This window comes from Suricata suricatta, chromosome 12 (assembly GCF_006229205.1).
Source record: "Suricata suricatta isolate VVHF042 chromosome 12, meerkat_22Aug2017_6uvM2_HiC, whole genome shotgun sequence".
Taxonomy (NCBI): domain Eukaryota; kingdom Metazoa; phylum Chordata; class Mammalia; order Carnivora; family Herpestidae; genus Suricata; species Suricata suricatta.
The window spans coordinates 18,456,899-18,467,872 of NC_043711.1; the positions used below are offsets into that span (position 1 = coordinate 18,456,899).

A 10,974-nucleotide genomic window follows, 5' to 3' on the forward strand; every position below is an offset into this window, starting at 1 on the left:
ATTACTGCCCCATGTTTTGCCATCCATCCTCTCCACTTACACCTTCCTTCAACAAGTGTTTATTGAGTGCCTACTGTGGGCTCAGGATACAGGGCTGATGGGCCTTGTCACAGCTCATAGTGCAAGGGTGGGAAGGTAGTGTCCTCCTCCTCACCCTCACAGCTGAGCTCCAGCACCAGCACTCGCTGCTCAGGCTCAATCATCTGGCTTGTCACCTGCTGCACCAGTTTGGTCACCCTGGTAGTGTGGGGTGGGGGGGGAAGAGGTTGGAAGAGATTGGGTAGGTGAGCAGTGGTAGGCAGAGTGACCTGACATGGACCAGAGGGTGCTGATGGGCCATAAGGAGCCCAAGCCAGGGGCAGGAGCAACTTAAGACAGGAAACATCTGAAACTATTTTAGGAGCAGCAGGCAGGAGGCAGGAAGCTGTGAGTCTCCTGGGAGTGGGCTGTGAAAGGGGGGCTTAACGGGGTGTGGAAGAACTGATGGGGCTGGCCAAGCAGGCAGCTTGGAGGCCCCTCCTCAGGCTTTTGGCCCTCGCCCCACCCCCAGCCCATTTGCTGGCTCCATTTGGCAAAAGAAAGCTTCAGGAGGGTGTGAGAGGCCCAAATGGGGTTGGGAAGAGGAAAGACTTCATCATGTCTCCCACCTCCAACCTCCAGGGACAGAACAAATCCTGGCTAAAGCCAGGTGTGGGCTCACCTAAGGGCCAGGTGCTGGGCCTGCTTTTCAGGCGACCACCCTGCTGAGTAGAGCAGGGCCTTGCCGTGAAGCAGCATCTTCACCCTCATCCCATAGCGTTCCTAGAGAAAGATCAGGTGCCAGCTAGGCCAGGCTGGGCCAAACCTGAAGGCGAGGAGGAGGAATGGGGCTCACCTGGAGATGGGCCAGCAGCGACTTCAGGGTCCTTTCTGGCTGCCCAGCAGGCACCTTCAGACAGTCCCAACAGGTCCAGGTCCATGTCAGGTGATGGCACTGAGGGTGGTGGGGGGAGGAATGAGAAGCTTCTCATACACACCCTCCCCCTACCCATTACCAGCAGCTGATGGCCCCTTTCCTAGGGGAGGAGCTGGACTAGAGGCAGGAAGCAGAAACCAGGGGGGTGGGGTTGGAAGGTGGGATCTGGGCCCAGAGTCTCAGTACCCTCCCCGCCTATGCTGGGGCCAGCACAGGAAATGGGGCTATGGGGCCCCCGCACAGGGAAACAGGCAATCCATCACACAGGCTAGTTGTGTGTGTGTGTGTACTGGGGGGGACGGGGGTGTTGCTTCCTGAGGAAACAGGAGCAGGGCCGCTGCAGTCTGATAAAGCAGCTTGATCCTCAAATGCAAGGCTGGAAGCTGGGGGGTACATCCTGCCCGTTCATCCTGTATTGCCAGGGCCTTGGACTACGTGGGCACAGAGGATCCAGGGGCACAATGACCACTAGGGCCCCGATGGCTGAGACCCCAGCAGGAACACCGTCTGGCGGGGCCTCCTCTTCCTGCCCCCTTTCCTTCCCCATTTCAAGAGTCTTGGGATTCTGGTGACTGGAGCTGAGGGTGGCAGGCAGCCAGGGGCAGAACCCCGCCTCCAGAAAGCACAGTGGGGTCAAGCTGAGATGAGGCCAGAGGTGAGTTGGGGGGATCCTCCCTTGCTCCCTCCCCCTCTACCACAGACAAAGGCAGCTTATGTGCTAGAGGAGAGGCCCTTCACAAAGGGGGTCTGTGTACTGTGCCCTGAGGGATCCCAGCAAAAGCCCAGTGCTGGCCCATGACCTCTCCCCTCTCCCCTGGTGAGGGTATTCTCTCCACCCCCTCTCCTGTGCCCCTCAAAAATGTCAACTAACTACTGCCTAGCCTGGGCACACAGCCAGGGGCATTTGCAGCCCTGCATTTGAAGGAACACACATGCACACAGCCTGGAACACCCGCATATGTACTCACATGCACACCCACACAAGCCCACATTGAAGAACAGTCCTGTACTCCCATCTGGCACACAGATGTGCAAGCATCCTCCCTCCATGGCCACACATGTCAGGGCCAGGGATGCCCAGACCCCTGTGCACTCACACCTATGACATGAGTGCACACAACCCCACCTTTGGTAGTGAACTCAGTGGCCTTTAACTCAGCTTGGAGAGGGTGGGCCAGGATCCCCATGCCATGCAGGCTGAAGTTAGGCTCTGTTGGGGCCAGGGCTCTAGTCCCCCCTCCCTACCACCTCCCCCTTAGGGCTCTGCTGGAAGGAGGAGGCTCTGAGGGATGTCTGGCTCCACTAATGAGTTAAAGCTGCAGCTCCCCCAGACCCGAGGCAGTGGAGGGCTGGGGGTGGCTGACGGCTGCTTCCTGTGTCTGACAGGTCCCAGTCTGGCTTCACAGCAGGAAGGGGGCTGAAGGGAGTCTTAAGGACTCCCCCAGAGTCTGGGTTCTGCTACAAACCCGAAGCCACAGTAGAGCCTGTTTTGGTAGGTGCAAGGAGAACCCAGGCCTGGTGTGGGGGTTGGGGGTGTCAAGGGCTCACCTTCTGGATGGCTGGGGCGCAAGGCACCCAGCGGTTAAAGCGGTTTTCAGCCAGATGCAGGCGGCTGTGGCGAAAGGCACTGAGGGGCCGTGGCCCGCCCACTACCTTATACAGCTCCAGGCCCAGCAGGCCAGCCACAGCTGCTGTAGTGGTGGCAATGGCTGGAATAATCTGGCCCACAATTCGCTTGCTCTGCCAAGGATAAGAGATTTGGTCTGGGCCCAAGATGTAGGGTTAGGGTTTGACCTCCACCCCTAGGCCTGAGCCCCAAGGGGCAGAGTTACCTGGGCACGGTTGGCAGGAGGGATCCCATAGTTCTGAGCTCGCAGGCTTGCCGCTGCTGCCACAAAGTCCACATGGAAGTTACTATCATTGTCCTGTGAGGCCCAAGTCACAGTCATGTTAACATTGCCCCAGAGTCCCTCACCATTGCTGACCACATGTCACTGTACAGGTCTTCCCACAATACTGTGGGGTGGATGGATGCTTACATCTCCCCACTTATCAGATAAGGAAGCTGAGGCTCAGAGAAGGTGATCTGCTTTGGGGGTCCTGCTGGAAGGAGAATTCAGGCCAAGGGACTTGACCTTCCTGAACAACCTCCCCAACTTGGCCCTTAACCCCTACTTGGACTCCCACCTTCTCAAACTTCAGGGGCTTGAGGGGAGGGCTCCCGCTCCAGACTTCCAGGACTTTGTGCAGTTTCTTCAATTGCTCAGGGCCTGTCAGAGGAAGGGGGTGGAAGTTCTTAGGCCCTACCTTCTGTGCTCTCCCTGGAGCCTGGTGCCTATTCTTGGTCTCTCCTAAGCCTAAACTTACCACTTTTAGGGAGACCCCCTGATTGATGCTACAGCCCTACTCGTGTGTGTGTGCGCACGTGCATTCATGCACCAATTCTCTCTGTCCTCACGTGAGGAACATAACTAGGTGCTCTCCAGTGTCCAGTGGTTTGTGGGGTTTTTTTGTTGTTGGTTTTTGGTTTTTGGTTTTTTTAGCTGAGAATCTGCCAGGGTGCAGAGGTATGGCTCTCAGGGAGAAGGCCTACTTAGGGGCTAGAGGATGAGCCCAGGCCTCGAAAGAAGCAAAATCAGAGAGACTGAGAGATAGTGACTTGGCTGCAGGGTCCCCAGGCCCCATCTTCCCTCTGCAGCATAGGCTGAGGGCTATGCCTTTGGATGGCAGCATAGGGGGCCAGAGTCAGGAGCCTCACCAAACTCAGCAGAAGCCCGAGATAGCTCCAGGTCATTAGGAAAGATGGGGGCCAGGTGCTGGGGGACAGGCAGGAGCAGCGACTTCAGTAGTTCCCTGAGTGCAGTCTGGTCCCGTGAGCCAGGCAGTCCATGCATCTGGGCATATAAGTTAGCGGCCGCCAGCACATAGAGGAGGTGTGTGTCCTGCAGTCAGAGCAAAAGCATGGGAAGATGCATGGGTAGAGTGAACAGTACCAGTACATGGGGTAGCAGATCCATTTGTGGATCTGTTTGAGTGTCTGCCTCTCTGTCTCACATGTGGACACCCACACGTGCACAAACATAGCAATCTTCCTCAGCATCTGTTCATCTCTGAAGAATGCAGAACAGGGCCCCCCCTCTGCTCTGAAGGGCCACATCCCTATACTGGGGTTCCTAAGGGACCCCACTTACTTGGCTGGCGTCAAACTCCAAGGGCTTGGGGCACTGTTTGGAACCTGACCAGAAAAGAGTTCCATCCTCGAGCACCTAGGGAAATGGAGGCTGCTGGGCTCAGTCTGGTCCCCCTGAGCCCTCAGCCCCCTAATCCCTAGCCACCCACTTTATCAGGTGGGAAACGATTCAGCAGCTGGATGATGCTATTATGGAAGCATAGTTGCCAGTGGCCAAGAGCCCACACCACACAGTCTTGCCAGGTCTGTGGACGCTCTCTCAGGACACCCAGCGCCTCCTGCAGCAGGGTCAGCACCTTTAGCCCATCTGGTTCTGCCAGAGAAGTAGGTGCCCTGCAGAGAGAGGAGGGGCCTTGAGGCTAAGCCCTGAAGACTCTGGTGCTAGAGGCTCTGGACTCCCAACCACCCCTCCTTTTTAAACATTTTTTTTAGTGTTTAAAAGTTATTTATTTACTTTGAGAAAGAGAGAGTGCAGGGGAGGGGCAGAGAGAGAGGCGGGGAGAGTGCATCCCAAGTAGGCACAGAACCTGTCGGCACAGAACGCGACGTGGGGCCCCAACTCAAGAACTGGGAGATCATAACCTGAGCAAAACCAAAAGTCAGATACTTTTAACTGACTGAGCCACCCAGGTGCCCCTCCCATCCACCCCTCTTGGTGGCCTTACTGTTGGTGATGGTTGATGGTCTCTGCAGACAGACAGAAGAGCCCCTCAAACTCATCCCGGGCCCACTGTAGGGGAGAGAGGAACCGTGAGGTGTCACATGGGGAATCGGCCTGCAGCTGAGGACTGAGCTGGGTGGGCTAGGGCTTTCTGGACTGCTTTCTACCTGCACGGTGTGCTCAACTGTGCTGGGGAAGTGCCGCAGGGTACAGACAGGGTAAGTGGCATTCTCAGAGGCTAAGGCTGAGGCAGGGGCTCTGTAGGTCTCAGTCACCCATGGCACGAACACTGAAGCATCTCCTGAGGTACCCTGTGTCCCTGCCTCCAGCAGCGGCTTCAGATAGTGGGTGCAGCGAGCAGCCACATAGTGCCCTAGCGAGAGGGACAGAGGGTCACGAGTGGGGCTGGCACTGCCTTGACCCAGGGGCTGAGTTTCAAGGGCGAGTGCTCACGGGCTTGGAAACTGTCCAGGGCAGCAGCCACACCATCCACACGAGAAAAGAAGTTGTTCCCATAGATGTGCTCCGTAGTGGGATCCAGTGGGTAGGTGAGTGCGGTCACCTGCAAGTCTGAATTCAGGCGGCGAGCAGCTTCTGCAGCTACCTCTGCCTTGGGCCTCTGAGAAAAGAGCAGGAGGATGCTGGAGGTGTATGGGGGGACATTGCGGGAGGACAGTCCAGGATGCAAGGCATGGGTAGGGGCTGGCACTCACACCAATGTCCACTGTGCTGAAGAGGAATTGACGGCTGAGATTAGAGCGTTCTATGTGGTCCATGTCGGCAACAGTCACTCCCCCACTGGTGCCAGCCCCAAGGCCCACTAGGGCAAAACCTTTGAGCAGCTCACAGCCGATAGCTCCAGCACCCACCTGCCAGCAGAAGCAGCCTTACGCATAGGGCCTGGCCTGGCCCTCCTGCAGATGTCTCCCAACTGGACCACAAAGCTCACCAGGAGGTAGTGCTGGCGGCTCAACTTCTCCTGAAAACCAGCCCCAAACACTGCAATTTGCCCATCATAGCGGCAGTGTCTCTAAGGGACAAAGACAGGGGTCAGTGATAGCCACTGGACCATGCTGTGTCTCCCTCTTATACTAACTTTTCCAGGTCAGGATCTCAGGATTCCTGTTCTTTCCCTGGTCCTGATTTTGGAGAAGGCTTGTACCCCTACCCCAGGTTCTTACCGGGGCACAGTCCTCTGGTTTGGGAAGGTGCTCCCCATCTTCTGGAAGGCAATCGAGGGCATCAAAGTAAAGCCACTGGTCCAGGGGCATGAACTTCCCAGAGATTGCCTAGAGGCCAGCATTTCAGTGTAGGAACTGCTACCAGCTCCAGCCCCACTAGGATCCTGGCTGGGCTTCACTAGATGGGCAAAACCTCCAAGGCCACTGTCTGGTACTGGGCACCCTCTGGCACCCACACTTATCTCCACACCCTTCCCAGTCCCACCCTGCCTGTGCCTATGCTCACCTTCAGCACTTCCTGGGCAGCCACCGCACCCATGATGGCTGCCATGGGGCTCAAGCTACCAGCACTACTCAGGGCGACTGTCTGCACTAGAGCCTCATCCAGAGGCTCTTCCAGCGGCTCTCCTCCTGTCCCCTTCAGTGGTTCCAGGGACCGGGCCAGGCCCACCACCATCGCTGCATCAACCTGTGGGGTAGACCTCTGTGGGAACAGCAGCCCTGGCCTGAGCTCCACCCCCTACTCAAACCCTTCATGCAGTCATCCCCCATTTCCACAGAAGAGGAAGCAGAGCCTGAGTGTGAAGGCCAAAACCAGTTGCCAGACTGCGCAGCTCCACCAGAGAATGCCTAGACTATGCCCATGGGGGCTTCATCAATGTGGGGAGAGATTTCAGCCCAGAACTGAGTGGTTAGGAGGTGGCAGGGTCCCCAGCCTTTGTGCCTGGTACTTTCAGGGATCCACTCTCTGGCCTAGAGACACTGTTATCATTTCCTATGTGTAAGTGGGAAACTGCCTCTGGGATTATAACTTGGGGTCTGTGAGATAATCATTGTTGCCTCCTGGCAGGTGAGATGTCAGAAAGATGTCAGAGGCTCGAGAGAAGAGCAGAGGGGCCACTCACAGGATCCCAGGGCTGGGGCAGGCGGCCATGGAGGTGCTGGAATTGGTGCAAGGCACGGAAGGCCTGATGTAGACAGCGGGCGTGGTAAGCTTCCCCAGCCACCACATGGGGCTGGAGCAGAGCTACATCCAGGGGTTTCTGTAGCAGATACTCAGCTCAGGGTCAGGTTCAGAAACTGTGGGTCCCTTGAGGCTCCCAAGCTCCCCTACCTCAGATGCACTTGCACTCACATGACTCACAGTCTTGGGCCTCTTGACCTCAGTGACAATCCCACCACTCAAGTAACAGGAGAAGTTTGCTGTGTCCCCAATCTCCAAGGTTCCGTCCTCTAGGGGAGATCCAGCCTCATCAGTATGACTTCTGACCCTGAGTAGTTCGTTATACTCTATCCTGTCTTGCATCTGTGTCCTTGACCTTGCTCCATGCTGAAAAAGGTAAAGGGAGAACCTATCCCCAAGGACCAGAACCAGGCTGTGTGTGCCTCCTATTGGGGCTTGGGTGCTGAGCCTGGTGGTGGAGAGGGTTGGCTTACCCCGCACGTGGATAGGCCGGGGATCACAGCCATTGAGCTCCACCATGCCCTCAATGCCCGAGAAAGTCACTAAATCCACATCGCAGAAGTTTTGGGCCTCTGTTTTCAGAGTAAGAATTCCAGGGGAGCCCTGGAGAAGAGGTGGCTTGGTTCAGGGGTGCTCTCCTTGGTCAGCAGGTGAGCACCCACACTTCAACACCCACCTGGGAGATGTGCTGGATAGCAGCTGTCAGGGGTTCTGCTTCTGTAGGGTCCTGCACAGTGAAGTCCTCACCAAAGTCACAGAACAGCTGCCTGGGTGTGGCGGTAGGGGTCACTGAGACAGCTCAGTGGTTAATCGTCATGCTTGGGGTGGAGGGAAGGAGACACTAGGGCAAGCTCAGAGAGCCAGCACTGGAAAGGGATGCTGGGAGAGGCTTGGAAGCTAGAGTTTGAGGGACTTACTGGAGTGGGTCTGGAGGCCGGGGTGGAAGAAGCAGAGGGGTAGGACTGAGGCCCAGAATGAGAAGAGGATGCTGGGACAGGCCTGGGGCTGGGTGGAGGGGCGCTGGGACAGGCCTGGGGCTAGGAAAAGCACTGGGACCCGTTGCTGCCTGTGATGTGGTAAGCTGGGCAGATAGTCTCGCTCACCCCACAAGGCCCCGGGTATCGGCCACCAGAAAGCAGACTCCGAGCTTGTGGCATAAAGTGCCCACCTTCAGCTGCTCCTCCAGCTTCGAGGTAGTCAGCACCACCACCTGGATGGACCCCATGATCAACAGGGCTGGAACTGCTGCTCAGCTCAGGGCTAGAGGAAGGGACGGGGCTCACCTGGAGAGTGGTGCAGGGAGGGTACCTGGAAGTCCAGCAGCAGCTCCTTGGTGATGTCACCCGTGTGGATGCAAACCTGGACGGCTCTGTTGAGCTTAGCCACAAGTTCTTGAGATGCCTCAGCCCTGCTTCTTTCCAAGTCCTGCTCTGAAAGAAAAAACTAGAGAGAGACAGTCTGGCTTGAGCAAGGAGATGTCTCTCGGGTCCTTGGTCTGGGAGCCCATAGCCTCCCCTCAACTCCTGCTGACCCTCACCTGGGCTGCCAGGTCAGACCAACAGGTAGGGTGGGGATCATGCAGAGTGAGGCTGCCCACACCCATGAGGACCAGGTTTTTGGCCACCTCAGCCCCCAGGCCCTGAAGGCCTGAAAGCAGGACCTTGGCTCCCTGAATCTTCTGCATGGCCGGCAAGTCCAGCACATACCTGCAGATGCGGACAAAGAAGGTATGCAACCGGAGATCAGAAATCAGAAAGCCCCCCCCCCCTTTCCTTCCCCATCTCGGGCCTCACAGCTGCCGTGAGTATAGCTCCTCATCCACCAACTTGGAGGTCTCCGGGACAGTCATCCTGAGGCTGGACACCAGGCTGCAGTGCTTATAGATAAGGTCGCTGCGTGGGAGGCTGTGCCACCAAAGGCCAGTGCCTCACTATGGCTAGTGCACGGGTACAAAATCTATGCCACTGAAGGATGCAACCAGTCAATGCTTTCTTCTGGCTTCTCCGTCATTTCAGGGAAATGAAAGTGAAAGTAAAACTAGACTGAGCCGGCTTAGTCCTGCTAGTCCCGCCTCCAGACCTTCCGGAACAGTTCTGGCAGCTGTAGGGCACCGGCAAAGTGACACAGACTCCTGGGTCTATTTGACCTCTGCGAGAGCAGGCATCTTTCTTAAGGAAGGGAGCAATGGGAAGGATCCATGTGGGCTGGAGGCGATGGTCTCCTGTGGCTCCCTAGATGTCCCAAACCTCAGGCCCCATTTCCCGCAGTGTCGCTGCCTGAATGGGCTTCCTGCCCACAGAGTGCTGGCAGAAACCCCCGTGTCCTGAGGGCTCACCTGGTCCACCACAGAGTAAAGCCAGCCCCATCCCAGAGGCTTTGGGACCTTTATGAGATTACATTGTCCTGTCCCCAGGGGGCCCAAACCCCAGAGCCAGTTGGAGGCTGACATCTTTGGGAGTACCCACCTGCTTGGCCCTGGGCCAACTCCTCAGAGGCTAAAGATTCCTCCTTGCCCACAGCTGCCAGCCCAGGACAGATGGCAGTTCTTGGTAGCCAGTCAGGGATGAGTCTTGGGACTCAAAGAGGGTGGTCAGTCTGAGTGCCAGACCTAAGTGTGGCAGACATGGGGCAGCCATGATCACATGTGTCCTCACTTTTCATTTACACTTTTACTTTGATGGGGCACCTGGGTGGCTCAGCTGGTTAGGTGTCTAACTTTGGCTCAGGTCATGATCTCACAGTCTGTGGGTTCAGGCCCCCGCATCAGTCTCTGCACTGACAGCTCAGAGCCTGGAGCCTGCTTCAGATTCTTGTGTGTGTGTGTCTCTCTCTGCCCCTCCCCAGCTCACTCTGTCTCTCAATATAAAATAAAGACATAAAATTTTTTTAAAAAAACCTTTTACTTTGAAATAATTATAGACTCCAAGGAAGTTGTAAAAAAAAAAACAAAAACGTAGAGAGGTCCTGTGTACCCCTCCCCATGGATGTGTCCGTCTGCCTTTTAGGAACCTGGGGCCAGTTCTCCAGAGGACAGACCACAGTTCCCCCACAAAACTGTACAGTAGCTAAATCAGATGTGGTCGTAAGTTCTTTTTATTAATGTTTATTTATTTTTGATAGCAAGAGAGCGTGAGAGGGAGACGTGCAGAGAGAGATGGGGACAGAGGATCTGAAGTGGGCCCTGAACTGTCAGCACAGAGCCCAATGCAGGGCTCGAACTCACAAATCATGAGATCATGACCTGAGTGGAAGTAGGACCCTCAACCACCTGAGCCTCCCAGGCACCCTATAGGTTCGTTTTCTAAATTAAGGTAAAATTCATGTTAAAATAACCATTCTGAAGTGTATAATTCAGTGGCAGTCAGTGTGCTCACAACGTTGTACAGCTACCTCTCTCTAGTTTCAAGACTTAATCACTACTTATTGGTTGGCTTCCCCTGGCAAACACAGATTCTTTCTGTCTCTAGGGATTTGCATATTCTGGATATTTCTGTGAAAAGAATCATACAAAATGTGACCTTTGATATCTTCTCTTTCACTTAGTGTATATTTGAGGTTCATCCAAACTCTAGCATGTATTGGTGCTTCATTCCTTCTTTATGGCTGAATAATATTCCATCGTGTGCATATATCACAAATTGTCTATCCAGTCACCTATTGACGGACATTTGAGTTGTTTCCACCTCTGGGATATTGTGAACAGTGCTGCTATGATCATTCTTGAAAATGTATTTGAGTACTTGTTTTCAATTCTTTGGGGAAATACCTAGGAGTAGAATTGCTAGGTTGTACAGTAATGTTTAATTTTTTTGAGAGACCAACAGCTGTTTTCCATCACCAGCATACAAAATTCCTATTTCTTCACATTGTAGCCAACATTGGTTTTTCCTTTAAAAAAATAATAAATAAAACTTATGCCCAGAGTGTCTGGGTGGCTCAGTTGGTTAAGCATCTGACTTTGACTCAGGTCGTGATCTCACTTTTCATGGATTCGAGTCCCAAGTGGGCTCTGCACTGCCAGTG

The 10,974-nt window shown here is 55.0% G+C and overlaps 1 protein-coding gene across 12 annotated transcripts; it reads right to left on the reverse strand.

The window, feature by feature from the left end:
• Positions 1-43: 43 nt before the first annotated feature.
• On the reverse strand, positions 44-8,960 carry UBA7 (ubiquitin like modifier activating enzyme 7). Of its 12 annotated transcripts, XM_029916051.1 has the most exons (24): positions 8,745-8,960; positions 8,489-8,657; positions 8,260-8,394; positions 8,055-8,161; positions 7,628-7,718; positions 7,425-7,554; positions 7,123-7,220; positions 6,893-7,030; positions 6,274-6,456; positions 5,988-6,095; positions 5,756-5,836; positions 5,520-5,675; positions 5,260-5,425; positions 4,974-5,179; positions 4,811-4,875; positions 4,295-4,478; positions 4,147-4,221; positions 3,714-3,897; positions 3,143-3,225; positions 2,788-2,880; positions 2,504-2,695; positions 875-973; positions 701-801; positions 44-237 (listed from the first exon to the last, which is right to left on the reverse strand). In XM_029916051.1, the coding sequence occupies exons 1-24, from the start codon at positions 8,798-8,800 to the stop codon at positions 108-110; spliced, it is 3,030 nt and encodes a 1,009-aa protein (XP_029771911.1). In that variant the 5' UTR covers positions 8,801-8,960; the 3' UTR covers positions 44-107. The 12 variants fall into 12 exon arrangements, with proteins under 12 accessions (XP_029771911.1, XP_029771903.1, XP_029771906.1 ...); XM_029916043.1 differs by having other exon boundaries at positions 7,123-7,554; XM_029916046.1 differs by having other exon boundaries at positions 5,520-5,535; positions 5,676-5,836; positions 7,123-7,554.
• Positions 8,961-10,974: the final 2,014 nt, after the last annotated feature.